The sequence below is a fragment of the Podarcis vaucheri genome, assembly GCF_965113315.1.
Source record: "Podarcis vaucheri genome assembly, chromosome: 17".
Taxonomy (NCBI): domain Eukaryota; kingdom Metazoa; phylum Chordata; class Lepidosauria; order Squamata; family Lacertidae; genus Podarcis; species Podarcis vaucheri.
Window position 1 is genome coordinate 30,681,978 of NC_138755.1, and position 19,466 is coordinate 30,701,443.

At 44.6% G+C, this 19,466-nt stretch overlaps 2 protein-coding genes across 2 annotated transcripts in view; one reads left to right on the forward strand and one right to left on the reverse strand.

Annotated features, from left to right (window-relative positions):
* The window catches only part of ABCA1 (ATP binding cassette subfamily A member 1), a 104,063-nt gene extending 93,882 nt beyond the window's left edge, over positions 1 to 10,181 (forward strand). Inside the window, exons 45-50 of the mRNA XM_082204465.1 lie at positions 611 to 752; positions 1,629 to 1,763; positions 2,882 to 2,985; positions 3,990 to 4,082; positions 5,290 to 5,533; positions 7,342 to 10,181. Of these exons, the coding sequence (XP_082060591.1) occupies positions 611 to 752; positions 1,629 to 1,763; positions 2,882 to 2,985; positions 3,990 to 4,082; positions 5,290 to 5,533; positions 7,342 to 7,482 (859 nt within the window). The 3' untranslated portion in view covers positions 7,483 to 10,181. The remainder of the gene's footprint in view (positions 1 to 610; positions 753 to 1,628; positions 1,764 to 2,881; positions 2,986 to 3,989; positions 4,083 to 5,289; positions 5,534 to 7,341) is intronic.
* A 372-nt stretch (positions 10,182 to 10,553) lies between these two features.
* Positions 10,554 to 19,389, reverse strand: LOC309522021 (protein NipSnap homolog 3B-like). Its single transcript, XM_082205224.1, has 6 exons — positions 19,206 to 19,389; positions 15,155 to 15,362; positions 14,502 to 14,660; positions 13,068 to 13,217; positions 12,199 to 12,285; positions 10,554 to 12,076 (listed from the first exon to the last, which is right to left on the reverse strand). Exons 1-6 carry the CDS (start codon positions 19,266 to 19,268, stop codon positions 12,000 to 12,002), a joined length of 744 nt encoding a protein of 247 aa, XP_082061350.1. The 5' UTR covers positions 19,269 to 19,389; the 3' UTR covers positions 10,554 to 11,999.
* Between the last annotated feature and the right edge of the window lie 77 nt (positions 19,390 to 19,466).

Consider the following 19,466-nt stretch of genomic DNA (forward strand, 5'->3'; position numbering starts at 1 on the left):
ATCCTGAAGCAAAGTTCTTAACCCGAGGTACTATTTCTGGGTTAGCGGAGTCTGTAACCTGAAGCGTATGTAACCCGAGGCACCACTGTAGTCCTCAAGGTCCTCAAGTTTGCAAGTCCATAACTTGCAACTGTAGGTGCTAAAAGTTTAGGAGCCTGGATGGTGGCTGAATAAGATTCTCAGTTGTGGCTTTTGGTACTCTGCACAACTCTTGCCCCTTCCTATGGCTAGAAAAACTAGGGTTATGCAAATGTGCTTTCACTTCCTAATTTGAATTTTCATATTGTTTGGCAGCTCTGTTCATTAACATGAGCCAGAAGGAAAGGCATAGAATTCAACACCATGATCACAAACTCTGTATTGAAATGCACCATTTCCAAAAGTCTTGATTGACATTAGCAAGGTTGTTGCCAGCGGCACAATTTTGTTGAACAGTCTGTTTAGTACTTTCAATACATCCTTTTAAAATTCTAACTTAATTCCGTGTAGTGGTATTTTTTTTGCATTAGCTGTCGACGTCTGATAATTCCTAATTGGTTGGTGCACCACAATCCACCCTGTGCTAAACCGCTAGCAAAACGCTCAAGATCTGCATCTTCTCTCATTGCAGTATTTTGTCTAACATCCAAGACGTCCACCAGAATATGGGATACTGCCCTCAGTTCGATGCCATAAATGAGCTGCTGACGGGGAGAGAACACCTGGAATTATTTGCACTCTTAAGAGGCGTCCCTGAGAAAGAAGTCTGCAAGGTAAAAAGCATCAAGGCGGCAGGACGGGGACCACCAGTGCTAATTACTGCAACAAACTCCATAGGGTTGGTAATGAAGGGGGGGGAGCAAAGGGGGCATTTATCTCTATTTGCTTTAAAACATTCCGGTAGGTAGCCATGTTGATCTGACGCAGTCGAAATAAATAAAAAATTGTCCAGTAGCACCTTAGAGACCAACTAAGTTTGTTCTGGGTATAAGCTTTCGTGTCTGAAGAAGTCTGCATGCACATGAAAGCTTATACCCAGAACAAACTTAGTTGGTCTCTTACTTTATTTATTTTTTTATTTACTTTAAAACATTTCTATCTTGCTTCACCCGAAGCATGTGGTGGCTTGCAACAATGATCTAAAGCAGTAAGTAAATGCACACACAATAGGAATGTTTGCAAAACAACAATGCTGCAGCAAAGCCCAATGGGCATAACATTCTGGCTGTGCCATCAGCTCCCTTTGACTGGATATAGACAGTCACGTTTTTCAGAGGATCAAAGGCAGCTTGAGAAAGATGCCCCCCACTTATTATGATGTACAGCAAGTCACTTACGCAACACTGGGCGTTTTTGGAATTGTTTCCAATTGAACAGAGGCAGAAGAGGGTAAAAAGGAAGGTGCAAATAGACCGTGGGAAGTGAACTGAGGCACTTTCAGCTTTCTTTAGAAACAAAACTATTGTCAAGTCTCCAACAATAAAGAAACTGGAGGTGCTTCAGCCTCGTTTGCTGTGCTGAGTGGCCTGGAACATATAACAGACTGACAACACTAAGGAGGACTCTGGAGTCACAAGCAGCAGCTTATTAAAGCTGCACAGAGCTTGGAGGTTGTTCTTCTCTGTTCATGTTGCCCTCCTATCCGGCAGGTTGGTGAATGGGCTGTTCGCAAACTGGGCCTCGTGAAGTATGCAGAAAGATGCGCCGGCACCTACAGCGGTGGGAACAAGCGCAAGCTGTCAACTGCCATGGCCCTAATCGGAGGGCCTCCTGTGGTGTTCCTGGTGAGTTAGGGTGTTGCTCACATTAGCAATGCGTATTCTGCAAAAAGGCCATTCTAGTACCAGTTCTTCCCCCCCCCCTTTTTAATAACATTTTATAAATTTTCCAAAATAAATAAATAACAATGCATTAAAATATCAACAGTGTATAAAAAAGAGGGGGGAGCAAGTATCATGAACAATTTTTAAAACCATTATTTCAGTTGAGTTCCCTCCACTCCCCTTCTTGGTTTCATTGTTTAGTACTTATTTAGTACTTATTCATGCCCGTCCATGAATATATTCTTAACAATCCAATTTTAAAACCTTTTCATCTCATTACAAGTGAGTTTTAAAAGTTATACCAATGTAGGAATCTATACACAAAGCTTAAAAATAAATAAATACATGCATTAAATAATTGTCCCTGTTTGAAGTTTCAAATTATTTAATATGTCTGACTGATTTATTTTGCCAATCTTCTTTATCTTCTTTGGTGATCTATAGGGATGGGATGGGTCTTGACCTGGGATCCACTCTCAAATATAGGAACCAAGTTCTTCTCTCAATAAGTCCATCAAATCCTGTACATCTCAGTATCATAACTTCAGGGTTTTTTTAACAAGAATCGTTTTCCACATTCTCTTCAAATTTTTATGTGTCTTTTCCCAGGCCTCTAGTACAAGTTCTTAAATACAGTGGTACCTCGGGTTACATACGCTTCAGGTTACATACACTTCAGGTTACAGGCTCCACTAACCCAGAGATAGTACCTCGGGTTAAGAACTTTGCTTCAGGGTGAGAACAGAAATCGTGCTCCGACTGCACGGCAGCAGCAGCAGGAGGCCCCATTAGCTAAAGTCGTGCTTCAGGTTAAGAACAGTTTCAGGTCAAGAATGGACCTCCGGAACGAATTAAGTACTTAACCGGAGGTACCACTGTAGTAGTTATTATAATGTCCAGCTGCCACGGGAAACAGCTCAGGGTCAAGGAGGCACTCAAGGAGGGTCAAGGAAGCAAAACTGATGGAATGAGCCCTGCTTCATGATGGTTGAGGAAGGGAAGGCGTGATGGAGCTTATCATCATGAAATGATGCTCTGACGAGCAAGATCAGTGCTGATTTATTGTTTCTCAATTGCAGGATGAGCCGACCACAGGAATGGACCCCAAGGCCCGCCGTTTCCTTTGGAACTGCGCCTTGAGTGTCATCAAGGAGGGAAGGTCTGTGGTCCTTACATCTCACAGGTAAGCGAGGTTGGGGGACTTCAGTCACTGTTTCGTTTTCAGTTGCAAGTGGATTGTGACCAAAAAAAGGAGCTGTCATCATCTAGCTAAAGAAGCTGTTTAAAACACCATTTGAGTCCACTGGGAACATAGAATGGATGCTAAAATCCCTTTCATTGAAATGAATGAGGCATGTTTAATTTTGGCTGGATTTAGTGTAAATTATACAAAAACTCCAGACAGACACACAATGTGAAACAGAACACAGCAGGATATCCTAACAGTACTGAATATTCTTTTTTATATTCTTTTTTAAATTGATTTTTAAATTCAAGTTACAAAGCATAGCCGTACAAGGAAAAAAGAGAACTTAGTAGATGTACAGAAAATGACGAAAAATAGCAGCTGATGGTAGCAGTTTCAGACGTTATAATGATAATTATTATTATTATTCTTAACTATCAAGGTCTTGTCACTTAGTGGTAGAGCACATGTCTGTCCTGAGACATTTCTGTCTCAGCTAGGAGGGTGCCAAAGACCTGAAACTAGACCTGGCGCTGCTACCAGCCAGACTTGGCAATACAGTGGTACCTCGGGTTACATACGCTTCAGGTTACAGATGCTTCAGGTTACAGACTCTACTAACCCAGAAGTATTACCTCGGGTTAAGAACTTTGCTTCAGGATGAGAACAGAAATTGCGCGGTGGCGGCGCAACAGCAGCAGCGGTGGGAGGCCCCATTAACTAAAGTGGTGCTTCAGGTTAAGAACAGTTTCAGGTTAAGAACAGACCTCCGGAACGAATTAAGTACTTAACCCGAGGTACCACTGTATTGAGCTAGCTAGAAGGACAATTGTTCTCTCTCTTTAAAAGAACACAGCTTCTAGTGTTGAAGATTCTAAAGCCTGCATATCCAGGTCTTCCTTTTGTTTGCGGCTATAAAACTGTACCGTGCAAAAGTGATTTCGCAAACTTGCCGGAACCTTTATTTGCGCAATTTAACCCACTTGTTCTCTTACCCACAGCATGGAAGAATGTGAGGCCCTGTGCACTCGAATGGCGATCATGGTCAATGGGCGGTTCAGGTGCCTTGGCAGTGTCCAGCACCTGAAGAACAGGTAAGCCACTGCTTTATGCTTGTTGCCTTTGCACAGGTGGATGCACCAAGATAGCTCATGAGAGAATTCCCAGAATCTGCTTCAGAATAGATTGCATGCAGCCAACAAATAGGTGTAATTGTACTTATTTTCAAGTCTGTTCTGGATCATCTGATAAATTAATTGATTACATTTATTTGCATTTGTGTAATATCAAGACAACACCTTTTTTAGTATCTTTTTGAAAATAATGATGTTTTAGGTACCTTACAACTTAATAAACAAAAGCAGTTGGGAGAAAAGGCCATCATTAATGTGTGTTCCCCCCACCCCCAATCTCACACCAGAACAAAATAACCCCAAAAAATAACCTGGTTGTCCTTACCTCGCTGTCCTGCCATTTTAAAATTAGCCCCGGTTGATTAATAATCAATTTAAACTTGGGGAGGCATGCTATGCCCACTTTGAACTTCCCTTGAACTCAAGCGGTTTGCTTCTCAGTACAGTGGTACCTCGGTTTAAGAACAGCCCTGTTTACGAACTGTTCGGTTTACAACTCCGCAAAACCAGAAGTAGTGTCCCAGTTTGCAAACTTTACCTTGGTCTACGAACGGAAGCCGAACAGTGGAAGGGCACTGGCGGTGAGAGGCCTCATTCGGGAAAATGAGCACGCCTTGGTTTATGAATGGCTTCGTTTTAAGAACGGACTTCCGGAACAGATTAAGTTCGTAAACTGAGGTACCACTGTAGATATGTTGTACAGTCATACCTCGGGTTGAATCTGCTTTGGGATGAGCGCATTCGAGTTGCACTCCGTGGCAACCCAGAAGTAACGGAGCGTGTTACTTCCGGGTTTCACCGCTTGCGCATGCACAGACGCTCAAAATGACATCACGCACATGCGCAGAAGCGGCGAAAAGCGACGCGCGCAGACATACTGTCGCTAGTTACATTTGCTTCTAGATGCAAACGGGGCTTCTAGATGCAAACGGAACGGATCCTGTTCACATCTAGAGGTACCACTGTATACGATTGCACTGTTGATTGATTAGCCTAAAAGTTAAATCAGTTGAAGCTCTCCTGCATTCTACTTGTGTTCATTTTACTTCTGTTAAGATCTTTACCAAACACCTACTGTGTTTTTAAGCTACAGGAATAAAAAAACGCTCCATTTTTCGAAGGCTACTCTGTTGAAAGTCCCACACTTTCCTCCGTTTGTTTTTTCCAGGTTTGGAGATGGCTACACAATCATAGTGCGAATAGCAGGGGCAAACCCTGACCTGAAGCCTGTTCAAGACTTCTTTGAGCTCGCCTTCCCAGGCAGTGTGCTGAAGGAGAAGCATTGCAACATGCTGCAGTACCAGCTGCCGTCCTCTCAGTCTTCTCTGGCTCGGATATTTAGCATCCTCTCCCAGAACAAAAAGAGATTCCACATAGAAGACTACTCCGTTTCACAGACCACACTTGACCAAGTAAGTTTACAGTGCCTCTCATATCTTAAGAGCAGAGCTCACATTGAGTGGAAACCCAGAGGCTCTTCAGTGACTTTTTGTAGGATTTTTGAGTCCAGGAGAGTTCAGAGGGCCAGACAGGTAGGTCCAGAGAGTCACATTTGGCCCTCAGGCATCTGCCCTGGTGTATCGTCATGGAGATGCCACCAAAAAAAGGGGGGCTCTTCTCCTTCTTGGACTATTTCAGCCCTGGTCATAGTATGCAAAGTTATCTAGCCCATTCACCATCATGTTGCAAAGCACCACATCGCTCCTCCATAATGTTTGGCACAGCCCAAACCACAGCTGGCAGAAGGAAGATATGTGTAGCCCCTTTCACAAGACCTAGCTGTGGAGGAACTCTGGGGAATTATTGTTCCATGAGAAGCATGGGGTGAAGTTCCACATGCTTGTGGCTCACTTGATGACCTACTTGCATGTGTGAACCAGTTCACGTCCCCTTAGAGCAGAGCTTTCCAAACTGTGTGTCACGACACATTAGTGTGTCGGCTGCAGTGTGTAGGCGTGTCAGAACAATATATGTCCGTATCTCTTATAAGGGGTTAGTTGAACCTCTGGTTTGCTAGTAAAACTGAATTACTGTGCCGCAAAATGATGCATGTCTGAAAAGTATGTCACCAACGTGAAAAGTTTGGAAAGCTCTGCCTTAGAGTATCTTTCACTAGAACCTTTAGACTGCCCTTTTTTCTGTACGCATTTAAATGTGTACTTTTATGTTTGTTATAAATTTCTGCTTCTTTTAATGTTTAACAGCTGTTCCGAAAATTTTGCGTGTGTATATGTTGGGGACTGGGCAGAGGAGGAGGAATGGTGGAGACCGTCTCCCCATCCTGACCCTTCCAGGGAGGAGGAAGAGGAAGACAGTCTAGATTTACAACAGGGGTTTGCGGGAGGTCACAGCTCAGAGGCAGATGAGGGGGGAAGTTGGGAAGTCAAGGGAGAGCCAGAACAACAACAACAACAATTTATTATTTGTACCCCGCCCATCTGGCTAGGTTTCCCCAGCCACTCTGGGCGGCTTCCACAAATACCAAAAATACACTAATATGCCATACATTAAAAACTTCCCTGAACAGGGCTGCCTAAAGATGTCTTCTGAATGTCAGGTAGTTGTTTATCTCTTTGACATCTGATGGGATGGCGTTCCACAGGGTGGGCGCCACTACTGAGAAGGCCCTCTGCCTAGTTCCCTGTAGCTTTACTTCTCGCAATGAGGGAACTGCCAGAAGGCCCTCGGCGCTAGACCTCAGCATCCTTCAGAACAACAACACCCAGCAGACACGTTGTCATTAGAAAGCATTCCAGACCCTCCATCTCCCAGAACCTGGCGAGCCTTAAAAGTAGGAGAGCAAAGAACTCAAAGACAGAGGGCACCCGTAGAGGAGACAATGAGGATGGTGGATGAGGAAGTGGGGGAGACGGGGTGTGTGGAGATTCACTCGGGACAATGCCATTATCCAAGAGGCTGGGTTCTATAGCCTCTCTCTGTAAAGACTGAAATAAAAAAGGACGGTAATAAACATTTCCTTGTCTTTATATTTCCCTGGGCAACCAGCCAGGAGCGGCTGACAGGATCCTGAATGTATATTATGATGGTGTGCTTTGTTTTATGTGTGTTGCAACCTGATCTGGGTTCAAAAGTAGAACAGGACCCATTGAAATTAATGGGCATGACTAACTTTAGTGGGCAAAGCTTAGAGGGATATATCCCAATAATAATAAAAATGTCAACAACTCATCCTAGTCTTCCTCCCTTTTCTCCCTCTCAGGTATTTGTAAACTTCGCCAAGGACCAAAGCGATGACGACCACACAAAGGACTTGTCGTTGCACAAAAACCAGACTGTTGTAGATGTCTCACTTCTGACTTCCTTTTTGAAAGATGAAAAGGTGAAAGAAAGCTATGTATGAGCAGCCCTGTTGTGAAGGGTGCAGCTGCCGTTCTGAGCAGAAAGGTGAAGGCAGACATCCTTTCTGTGCCATAGTGGGGAGATCGTCCCACGAGCAAAGAGACAAGAGGATACAGAGAGGAAGGAAATAAAACTGAACGTGTTTTTTTTTTACTAGTAACCATTTGATGCAATGCAACTCAATGCAAAGAAATCAATATTCCATTACGGAGGCAGTGCCTCTTGGAGATGTTGCCTTGTTGTACTGTTCTCTAGTGAAAGACTTGAATCTAGTTGTTCTTTCGTTATAATAACTCTGTGAAATTCTGGTATGGTGCCACTTTCTGCTATGTGGTCTTCTGCCATACTCCTGCTTGTTTCTTCTTAGTACGTTTCCCGGTCAGGGGTGGCGCAACAACTGCTCAGAGGATTCTTGGCCAGTAATTATTTATTTGCCATTTTAAGGCATGCATTGCCCTTCCAGAGGGCGGGTGGAATTGCTGTGGCGCAACATCCATTGCTGGCAATGAGTGTACCGGCGAAACCAGTGCCAATTCTTCACCATGCAATGCATTGTTGTGGCTTTATTTAAGTATTAGCGGTTGGGCCCCATTAACTACACAAGTTTAGGGGGATGAGGAGGAAGATCACCGTTGGCCTTACCAGTGGGCCGTGAAGCACACCACCTCAAAACACGCATAAAAACAACAACAATTCACTTAGTTTCTTATTAGGGTGCGGCAGAATTAACAATCAACCATGGAAACATTTGAGAGGATTGCTGTCCCAATGGTATGGTGACCAATTGCTTGTTCTTCCACTCTGCTTTCGTGAAGCCGTTGCTGTTTTCAGCTTTTGTTAAGAATCAAGTTTGAGATGTCTGTTTTCATTGCAACAGTATTATTTAAATGTGACCTGGCACATTCTGGGGATACATTGGAGATGCTGTCACACCTCCCTTGTCCCAAAGTATCAAATCACTTTCAGTCTTGGGTCGATATTACGCCAAGTGTCTAGAACCTAGATTCATTTGTACAAACAGTCACATTTCTTTTTCAAGGCAAGCAATCCTTTCCCCAGTTTCGGTAATCATACAATGTACTGTGATAGGTTTCCCCACGTTAGAAGTCAAGCCATGTTTCTCTGACGCATGGTGGACATTGCTACCACTTTTGCAGTCCTGTCATCTATCCCATCCCAGTTTAGGCATGGCAATCCCAGGCAAAAAGTTTACTAGACTGAATCAACTGAAAAATATGATGTTGGATCTTTTAAAGGTGATTTGCAAAATAGTTGCTCATTTGGGAAGCAATCAGAATGTTTTGTTTTAGAAAAAAAAAGGTCAATCGAGTAGGTACTTTTATGCAAGGCTAGGCTTAGTGGGGAAATGGCTGTGGGCGATTCTTTGTAACACTGGACTGTCTTTCTTTTAAACAAAAACTGGAGTTTACCAAACATCGTCATGCCTGCAACATGACCATGTCCTTATTCCAATATGACAGTGCAAGGCAGAAAAGGCTAGTTACAGCAAAGGTCTTTGAAAGCAAACGGGACAGGCGTCTGCATCCTACACGTTTATTCAGAAACTGTCCTGAGTGCCTATACAACTAGCTTTTGCTAGAGTATGTCCAAACGCCTCTCCGTCATCCTTTAACATCCCTTTCCATCCCAGCCACTAGTCACAAAATGCCTACAGCTCACGCAACTCAATGTTGGGTGCTTCTCTTTTCCCTGCAGAGGATACTATGAATAGTTAGTACTCAGCCGCTGTTTGGCAATGCTAACGCACAAGAGTGCTTAACTGATTGTACACAATGGTCAGCCTCTCTGGGCATAATATAAACTTAAAGTGCCCTTTTAATGTATTATTTAGAAGAATACTTGCAATTTTGCCCAAGAAAGACACAGTCCAAACAAGAAGTTAAGCTCTTCTACGTGTCTACTCAGAAGTCTTGTTTCATTTGAGTTCAGTGACAATTGCTCCCATGCAAATGGTATAGGGTTGCAGCAAGAGTTTGAAATGAGAGACACATAGAGAGGACCGCACTGTAAATCTCAACTGCTTGCAAGAACACGTGCTTAACTCTTTTCATGAGAAACGAGTTCTTAGCAGTGCTTCCTGGCAGGAGTGGAGATCCAGACTAGCTTTGACCTCATATTGAACACTTAGCACTGTGTATAATATGGTACAGTTGCCTCAAAATCAGTCATGTTACGCAAGCTTTTTGTGTGGTTCTCCTCCGTGCTAAACATATTGTGATACAAAACCACTGATCATGGAACTGTGTTAAGAACACCTACCACTTCAGTATGTGTGTGGCGAAGTTGTTGCATCCCTCTGCAGTATTCGTACCGCTGTAGAGGCTCTTTCCTATTGACACTTTTCTTTCCTTATAGAAGTAATATGGTAAGCGTCTATTACCATGCCTTTCCTCCCAACCCAGTTTCAAACTCCTCTCCCTTTAATACGATTGGTCCTTCATTCCAAGCACTTTATGCTAGCTGTAATGGGATCTATTTTTGCACTGGAATACCCCGTTAACTTTGCAAAAAATCTAGAGCATTTTTCCTCACACACAAATTAAGTTAATCTTTTCAATGGACATTTTCATGAAAAACGAATATATATTTGTATTGCTAATAACTATTTGTGAAGTATTAATAGGCATTTGTTAATTGCCTTGTATCGAGCATAAAAAATAAAGTGTTGCTGGTCTACAATTGTGCATTTACTATTAAGACTACTGCACGAATCTGTTGCCAACTTAGAAATCATTTCCAGGTTTACTGGTAAAAAGCGACATTCAAAAAATCTGCCACCCCATTGCCATTTGAAGTGGCAACAGTCCAAAAATTCATTTCTGCATCATTAAGTAGCTGAGCACCTAAAGACGATGGATCTCAGCCGCTGCATTCTCCCTTGTGAAGTCTGTAAATGAACTCTTCCTGCATCTGCAAAAAAAAAAACCCACCCTTGGGTTTTTAAAATAACTTTACCACTCTGACCTAACTGAAGATAGCCACTTCAGTAAGGATGCTATGTCTAAAATCTGACGTGCCAGAAGCAATTAAAACAGAAGCAAGACCACAGTAGTATGTATAAACGTCAAAAAAAAGAGTCATTTTTAATGTTCACATTTCCACATTCACATCCCAGGTTTTGAGATGATTGTTCCAGGTGTGCAAGCATATGCAAGGGAGATGAATGAACAGCAGCACTTCCAGAAACAACAAGTTAATTCACAGTTTCAGCATTTTAGCAAGCCAGCAAGAGCTCCATGCTCATGAAATGAAATGAACGAGGTGAACTTTTCCATGTATTGTAAAGGTAATAAAAGCCAGCCTGGACCCTAAACAGAAACTGACAGATGAGTTCCCATGTTGCATTTAAAAATATGTGTGTGTGTAGGGGAGAAAGTCATCTTCATGGTTTCTTACTCACTCAACCACTATGTAAACTGCACTGCAAGGGTTCCTCTGACCCAGATTTAGTCCCAACTGCAGCCAGGCAGTTAATGAGAAATCTAAAAACTACATTGCTTAGGCCAGCATTGGAAATTTATATCATCATAGGCAAATAGATCTCACCGCTGGGCTGATGCAGCTTTTGAGCTTTAGAACAGCTGAGGTGGAAACTGTAGGGCTTGTGGAACTGAAAAAAAGAAAGAATTCACTACTCGTGATGTTTGCTATTCTTCCCGTTTTGCTCTGTGTGCATAGTTTGAAAGCCTGCAAATAGGGTTTGACTAAAAGAAGCATGCAGACTGTGGGGGAAAGACTGTGTGTCTCTTAAATGACTTTTTAGCTCTCATAGGGCACAATAGCATGTACTCTTCCCCACTGCAGGTAGAGAGTAGGGTCCACCCATGCAAAAGGAGCTCCACTCTGGAATCCCTCCTTTGATAGGCAATGGAAGGCAGTAAGGTTAAAGCGAAGTCATGATGGGATGAACAAAGGGGAAGCTTTGTTGCAAAGCTGCCTTGTTCCCCAGACATGACCCCCAGAATAGGAAGGAAGCTCTGCTAGCTGTAGAGTTGGCATAACTTGCCTTCCCACTGAAACAAGTTTGGGAGTGTGGAGAAAAAAGGCAGGGGGGGAATATATAGCAGCCTCACCTTCTGCTTTGACCAGCACAAGGCTGCCAGGGTTTACAAAGCGGCGTTTCCTCTGCCTTAGACTCTCTTCCCTGACCATTTATTCCCAACACCAGACCACTTTTACATCACTGTCCCGTTGTCACAACTCGTAGCTATGCTAGCGGCACAGCCCTCGTGCAAAGAAGTTATGAGAACCAATTTTTATATATAGTTTAGTAAGCTCTGAATTCTCGTTTAGGGGGTGGGTTGTGCCCTCTGCCATCATGCATTGCAATTCCAACAAGGCGAGAGGTGTGTTGCTGCAAGCAGAAAGAAAAGATGGGAGACTGGGTTTGCACCAAGCCTTGTAAACAGGCAGCAATAAGGCTGCATTAGGACAGCACTTAAAAGTCTGTGGTTTGTTTCTGTTTTTAAGAAAACCGCCATTAGTAGGTATAGAAAACTATTTCAGGGGTGAAAATGCTGTGGGTACCAGGAGACAGTTCTGCTGCGATTCCAGGAACTGAACACTTTCCCGAACTGAAAATAAATTAAACAGATAGTTAAAAAGAGAAGGAGGGAGGGAGGGAGGACTTAAGCAATACTGGGGTTTTGATTTAAAGGATGGTAAAAGAAAAAAGAAAGAGAAACCTTTCATTTACCTGCTGCTACTACTCTTGGATCCTCATGGGCAGAGTGTCTTCCAGCAGCGCGACTGTCTGAGTTTTCATTCCACCAAAGCACATGAACTAGGAAGAAAAAGCTACAGCTAAATTATGTTGTGAATTAAATACCTGCCTATCTCTTTCTGTTTAGCTGGGAAAGCCTGTGCTCCAGATAAGGAAAGCATCATTCACAAAAGTGTTTTGCTGAAAGGGATTCTTTCAGAAAGCCGTGCTTATGCAGTACAGTTAGTGTGGTGCAGTGGTTAGAGCATTGGACTAGGACCTGGGAGACCAGGGTTCAAATGCCCACTTGGCCACTGGGTGACCTTGGGCCAGCCATGGATTTATTATCATAGAATTGTAGAGTTGGAAAAGACCACAGAGGTCATCTAGCCCAACACCCAGCAATGCACGAATTTTTCGCCCAACATGGGATTCGAACCCACAACCCTGAGATTAAAAGTCTCACTGCCTCTCAGCCTAACCTACTTAACAGGGTTGTTGTGTAGGGGATTAATTGAGGAGAAGGAGGAGAACCACATACACCACCTTGAGCTGCTTAGAGAAGAACGTAGGACAGAAATGCAATAAACAAACAAACATTAGTGAATGTTCTGGACTTCACTATTAGTTACAGAGATGTACTTCCAAAGAATGGAATGAAGAGCTAAAATCTGTCGCTGTTCAAATAAAGGAGATAATTTTGCAGCCCCTGTCCAGGTTTCTAGTCCCTATGAGATTCAAGGACGGGGAAGAGCTACCATCAGTTCCAACTCAAAAGGAAAACTGCTTGATTATTATACTTTGCCAGAAGACCAGCAGGTGACAGAGCCCAAGTTTGCACTGAAAATGGACAAGTATTGTACCTCTGTTAAGTAGTCCGTATTCCGTGTGGAAGACACCAATCAGTTTAGTGTATCCTGTCTTTATGTGAATACTAATTGCTGCTTTAAAGGATTGGCCCCACACGGCTGGTCCCCCCGGTTTCATCTGGAAGGTCACCAACTCATAGACTCCTAGACAGGAAAGAAAGCAAAGCATCATGAACAAATGGATTAATAAGTATTAGGTCTCCAAAAGAACCCAACCAGGGTTATGCAACTGAACAAAACCAGAAAGCACAGATTCCAGAGTACCTCAGTCTTCAACTCTTAAAAAAAAAATCTAGTCCTCTGTGGCTGAGCAGGTACAATTTCGTGATGGGCAGGAATTCTGACAAGATCTTCAAAAGGGGAAAAAAAACGCTTAGCAGGATTTCAGCATTAATGGGTTGGGGATTCAATGCCCTGCATAACATCTCGCTGTGCCCCTTAACTAGCAAAATAGAATGAGACGTGCAAAATAAAAATATACAGGCTAAAGCAGCAATCCTATAGCTTCTGCAAGGGTGTTCCAAGGATGTCTGTTGGATGTCTCTTTCCAAGAGCGGAGAGAAAGAGATGTTCCTCGAGGCCACCGGGAAGGTTTGCAGCCAGCTTCTCTGTGTTGCTGGGCAAAGAGATGTGGCAAGGGTGTGTCAGGAGAGACACTGAACTTATAGCTCTCCCATTCCTTCAACATACTCCCAGAACAGAAGACATGCCATCTCTGGAGCAGTGAAACAGTGTGAGCCCAACGGGACATGAGAAAAGGCAATTTCCCCCCTTCCCCACTGGACTGCTCTGTAATTGGCTTAATCTGTACCATCAGCACAATGAATCGTATCTTTGTGTTGGGGGTTCGCATTTCTGAGGCGCACAAATATACTTTAGCTCATCTACCATTAACAAGTTTCTAAGGAACCCCAGCCTTGCTTGTGCAGGTTCTTTGCTGTTCGTTTTTCTTCCTAATGTCTCAACAAATGAAACTGATTTGTAAAAATGTTACATGGGGGAAAAAAATACGAGAGAGAGAGACATTGCAAACACTTTTGTAAATCAAGAAAATCTTTAATTAAAAAAAAAAAACAGGAGGTGAGAAGAACAAGGAGTAAACAAAACGCAAAAAGTACAAAATTAGGCTTAAAGTTCATTTGAAGTTTGGGACCAATATGGATTAAAAGCTTCCTCATTCTAGAATCTAAGGAACCCCAGCCTTTTAAAAGCCTATTTCTAGTCCATATGGCTGCAGAGTCAGAACACAGATTGAAAACCCATTGTGTGACAGAGTTTACTTCGGGAGGGGGGGGGGGGAAAGAGTCTACATAATCAAAGATGCCAACGTATCTACAAGTCCCCATTAAATGAAACCATTTAATAGTAGTGAGTCAACAGCTTTACACCGTGCTCCACACACACACACACACACACACAAAAGCTTACCATCCTTGGGAGGGCTGCCAAGTTCACACCAGGGCACCAGGTACGCAATTTCGTTGTCTTGTTTGTCTAACAAGGGCAGCATTTGAGACATGTATTCTTCTTGCCATTCTTGGTCCTTGGCCAATGCTGCCCGGACAGCAGATCTCTGAGCAAAGCTCTCTACAAGCCAAAGAGAGGGGTGTCAAAGAGAGGGATGCGCGAGGCTGGGCTCAAAGGGTGCACAGTTGCCGTGTCCCCACACTGCCCTCCCTGTGCGGCCTTACAGAGTTTGGATCTGGGGAGGGCGGCGTGAGGAGGGCGCAACAGCCATGTGCCCCTCGATCCCAGCCTCGCCAGCATTGCTCGTGACGTTGAAATAGTTAAGTTGGTCCAAAATAAAATGCACTCCATTGGAATGAACTAGGGGGGTCAGCAACTGGCGGCGCTTCAACAAAACCTACCCTCCCTGCGTGACGCTCCTTGGCCCACTTCCCAGTTGCCAACTTCGGCATGGTTGTTAAACAACACTGATGACATAGGAACTCCTAAAGAGCAGCTTCTTCCCATGTTGCTCAAGTAACCTGAGTAGATTCACACCCCACAGGAGGTCCAGAGCAACAGTCTTAGCTGCTCGGTTACAACCCCAAAGCACTATGTAGAGAAGCTTTGCATACCATATTTCCAAATATGGAAAGCTTTATTCAGTCCCCCAAATTCTGAGGTCCAGTATCCAACCATCTGGGAATGAGCTGTACGAAGGTGAATGTTTTTGCTGGTCAGTTCCAGGAAGTCTTTCATCTTGTCTGGCTTAACAGTATAGGTACGAAATTCATAGAATGTGCCATCATCTTGCCTGGGCCCTGTGGAAAAAGGCGATGAGACCTGAAAAGAAAATAATTTAGGGGGGAAATATGTAAGAATGCAGTCTGCAAGTTCCTTTGTTGGCACATGCAATGTGAACTTACAAGGTCAGAGAGAAAGAGAACAGTTGTCATTACTTATGGCAATAGCAGACAAGACCACAAACTCATTCTAGTTGGGCTTCACTCAGCTAAAATTTTAATTAGCTGTCAATGAATAAAAAATACAGCCGTACCTTGGTTTTTGAACAGCTTAGTTCTCGAACGTTTTGGCTCCTGAACACCACAAACCCGGAACTGACTGTTCCAGTTTACGAATTATTTTTGGAAACCGAACGTCAGACAGGGCTTCCGCAGCTTCCAACAGGGCTTCCGTGGCTTCTGATTGGCTGCAGGAGCTTCTTGCAGCCAATCAGAAGCCGCGCTTTGATTCCAAACGGTTTGGAAGTCAAGTGGACTTCTGGACCAGATTCCATTCGACTTCCAATCTATGACTGTACTGGAAGTCACTCAAACAACATTTGATCTTCCCACGACTGAAAAAAGCAGCACTACGAAAAAAATGCACTCCTACACCCCCCCCCCTTTTACTTTTGAGTGGACATGGTTCGGACTGCAGCCTTTATACATTTTTATATATTTTCGAATTCTTCCAAGTTAGAGTTTAAATGCAAAGCAATGACTTCAGTTGAATCTACTTTACTGTGAAGTGTACAGAGGGACAACTGTGTATAAATTAAGAGTCTAGAGTTCCAAGCTGCCCACTCCAGCTGAGCCAAAGCTCAGGGGCAGAGCACATACTTCACATGCCAGTGAAGGTGTCAGGTTTTCTCCCCAGCATCTTCAGGTAGAGCTGGAAGAGAAACCTGTCTGAAGCCCTGGAGTGTCACTGCCAGTCAGTCAATACTGAGCTAGATGAACGGAGGGTCTGATTTGCTGTAAGGCAACTTCCAACGTTCTTGCGAATTTTGGGAATCTTTACGAATCCACAAATGCACTTGCCAGCTTACCACTGGGCTAGTACAGCTTCTACTCCAGCAGGAGCATGGGATCAAAGAAAAGCCTCCACGCATCTTTTGTGCCTGAAGATGCAGGAGGACACCCCCCCTGATGCCAGGCTATCTTCAGAGGGCAAGAGCCTCAGGGACACTTGGATAGTGGCGGGTATATCCTATTTATTTATTACAGTCATACCTCGGGTTACAGATGCTTCAGGTTGCACCCCCCGACTTCCCTCAGTTCCAGTCTTTGGTTTCTCTAAGAATGCTGTTTTCTGCATGTTACACAGTTGTATAGATCCTCAGACTATTTAGCTGATTATTATCAATAAAAAGTTTGTGAATGTTTATTCAAAACCTGCCAAGGAGTCCAGTTCGCTTTGTTGCATCTTCAGATACTTTGTGAAGGGTTCCCATTCATCCTTAAAGTCACAGGTATCCTTGTCCCGTAGTTTATATGTCAGTTTTGCCAGTTCTGCATAGTCCATCAGTTTGTCTTGCCATGATTCTTTAGTTGGGGGCGTTTTTTCGGGTTACGGACGCGCCGAAACCTGGAAGTACCAGAACGGGTTACTTCTGGGATTTGGCGGTCGTGCATGCGCAGAAGCGCCGAATTGCAACCCATGCGTGTGCAGACACGGCACTGTGGGTTGCGAATGTTGCGGGTTGCGAACGTGCCTCCCCCATGGATCACGTTTGCAACCCAAGTGAAGAAGAGAAGAAGAGTTTGGATTTGATATCCCGCCTTTCACTCCCTTTAAGGAGTCTCAAAGCGGCTAACATTCTCCTTTCCCTTCCTCCCCCACAACAAAACACTCTGTGAGGTGAGCGGGGCTGAGAGACTTCAAAGAAGTGTGACTGGCCCAAGGTCACCCAGCAGCTGCATGTGGAGGAGCGGAGACGCAAACATGGTTCCCCAGATTACGAGACTACCGCTCTTAACCACTACACCACACTGGCTCTGTCCACTGTATTACATTTATACCCCATCTTTCCTCCTACGTACTCCAAGAAGGCAGGAAAAATCCCAAGTGCGCTTGTATGCGGGCTTTGACTTCAGCTGACACTTGAACAGCCTCATAATAGATTGAATTAAATCACTTTTGAGTTCTGCAGGCCTTACTTCCCAGACTGCATTCAAGAACTGTACTTTGGTCCTTCCTAATCTCACAGAAGTCAGTGGTACACAAAACACCAGAGAGGACACTACACAGACGTGATCAAACTGGGCTTGTTTCCCAGTGAAATAAAGCACACAAGGTCAGTTTCCTCTCTTCTCAGTTCAAGCTGCCTACCCGGCACTAACAGTCATTTATTGCAAAGCGCTCACAACTACCAGCAAGAACCAAAAAGGAAGGTGGGAAATTAATTGCTGCTTCTGCGCTGTTTTTAGACTACCCCAAGTGCCAGCAATACCTCCAGGGAAATAAACGAACATGTTATATTTCAGCTGTACTCTTTTGTAAGGTTTCCAGGGAACAATTTGCTTTGTTGCTCAGCTTTCCCCACCCACCCAAGAGAAGCTGCTGGAAACTGCATCTCTCTAGAGGGCTCTATAGACTTCCCTTGGTTCACAGCACTACAAATCAGTTAGTTGTACCGGTACTTTAAATGTAGAAAGAGTTGGAGAATTCACTGGAATACAGCAGCTGAACCTCCCAACTGCCCTGGATTTATTCTCTCCAGGATATTATCAGACTCACATTGCAAGATTTAAAATTTCGCTTTGCAAACATGTGCCAGGGTCCTGCCGTGGCTGAAGCAGAGTTTTGTTTTCTGCAGTTTTACAAGCTATCGTTTTGTGAAGAAACCACATTTTTTTCACGCAAGTTCCAGAGTTCCTGCAGTGCAATAGTCATGGTGCTGAACTAGTTAAAGGACTGGATGTAAGCCAGGGAGCCCTGAATTTATTTATTTTTCCTCCTCATTCAAATTAGACCTTCACATGTGGCCAGCTTCCGGGTCATGTGGCCAGCAAGACTAAGCCGCTTCTGGTGAACCAGAGCAGCACATGGAAACGCCGTTTATCTTCCCGACAGAGTGGTACCTATTTATCTACTTGCACTTTGACGTACTCTTGTTGGTCTGTAGTAAAAAAGAAAAAAGAAAAAGAAAATCCAACAAGCCTGAAGCCTGTCCTAGAATAGGCAGACCATCACTTTCCAGAAGCATAGTATACTTCTTTTGAATGCACATCACCATATATGCAGATGGGCTAAAAGCAACACAGTGGTGGATTGCCATTGCTGCTGCTCCCTTGATACCTATTCAAAACCCCAGATCATGAGACGCAGTGCAAGAAAGGCTGGCAGCTACCCCGACCTCTGAAACTGGCACAAGAGGAAGCGCCTCAGCCAAGTTCTTGCCAGGCCCTGAGGTCTTCAAAGCCCAGTCCCAGGCTTGGGATCGGATCACATCCCTCCGCCTTCCTTGGGCTTCTGGACTCTCCTTCCTCGGAGGCTTTTAAGCCGAGGTTGAATGTCCATCTGCCATGGATGCTTTAGTCGAGATTCCTGCATTGCAGGGGATTGGACGAAATCCCTCGGGATCCTTTCCAACTCGACAATGCTAGGATTCTTCTAGGGATTGGCATTTGCTCCTTCTCTTCCTGCTTCCACTCGTTTCCCCTCCTTCCTTAAGGCTGCTTAAGTTTTGCTAGCATTTCTAGCAGGCAGGAAACCAAGAGGAGCAGCTTCTCCCCACCCCTACCCTGGAGAAGGCGGCGCCAGCTAGGTTTCTGCCTGCAGGGCACACTCATCTAAACACCAGGGCGCCCTAGGGTGCCTCTCCTCGCCTGGTATCCTGCGCCCCTTGTCCCCCCTCCTCCTTCGGGCTCCTTTTCACCCCCTTTCGGGCTCTCCTTTTACCTCCGCGGTGGCCCTTCGCGCCGCTGCGGCGACTCTCCCGAAGAGCGCGCGGGAAGCCAGCATGGTCTCCTCGCGGGAGATGGACGAGGCGGCGGCAACTACGACGCAGCCCAGCCGCCCTTAAATGCACCGAGAGGCGCTTCCTGGGTCGCACGGCGGCCGCTGCCCTCGCCCGGCCCGCCCGCAGAAAGCATTGGACGGCGCGCACCTCGTGGCCGCCGCCCAGAAGACGCGCGGCTGCGGCGGCGACCTTTGCGCGCG

Coding starts and splice junctions, on each gene's coding strand:
- LOC309522021 (XM_082205224.1), bottom strand. CDS start 19,268: ATGCTGGCTTCCCGCGCGCTCTTCGGGAGAGTCGCCGCAGCGGCGCGA. Junction 14,661..15,154: donor TTTCCATATTTGGAAATATG/GTATGCAAAGCT, acceptor TTTGGCTTGTAG/AGAGCTTTGCTCAGAGATCT. Junction 12,286..13,067: donor ATACGGACTACTTAACAGAG/GTACAATACTTG, acceptor TTTTCTTCCTAG/TTCATGTGCTTTGGTGGAAT.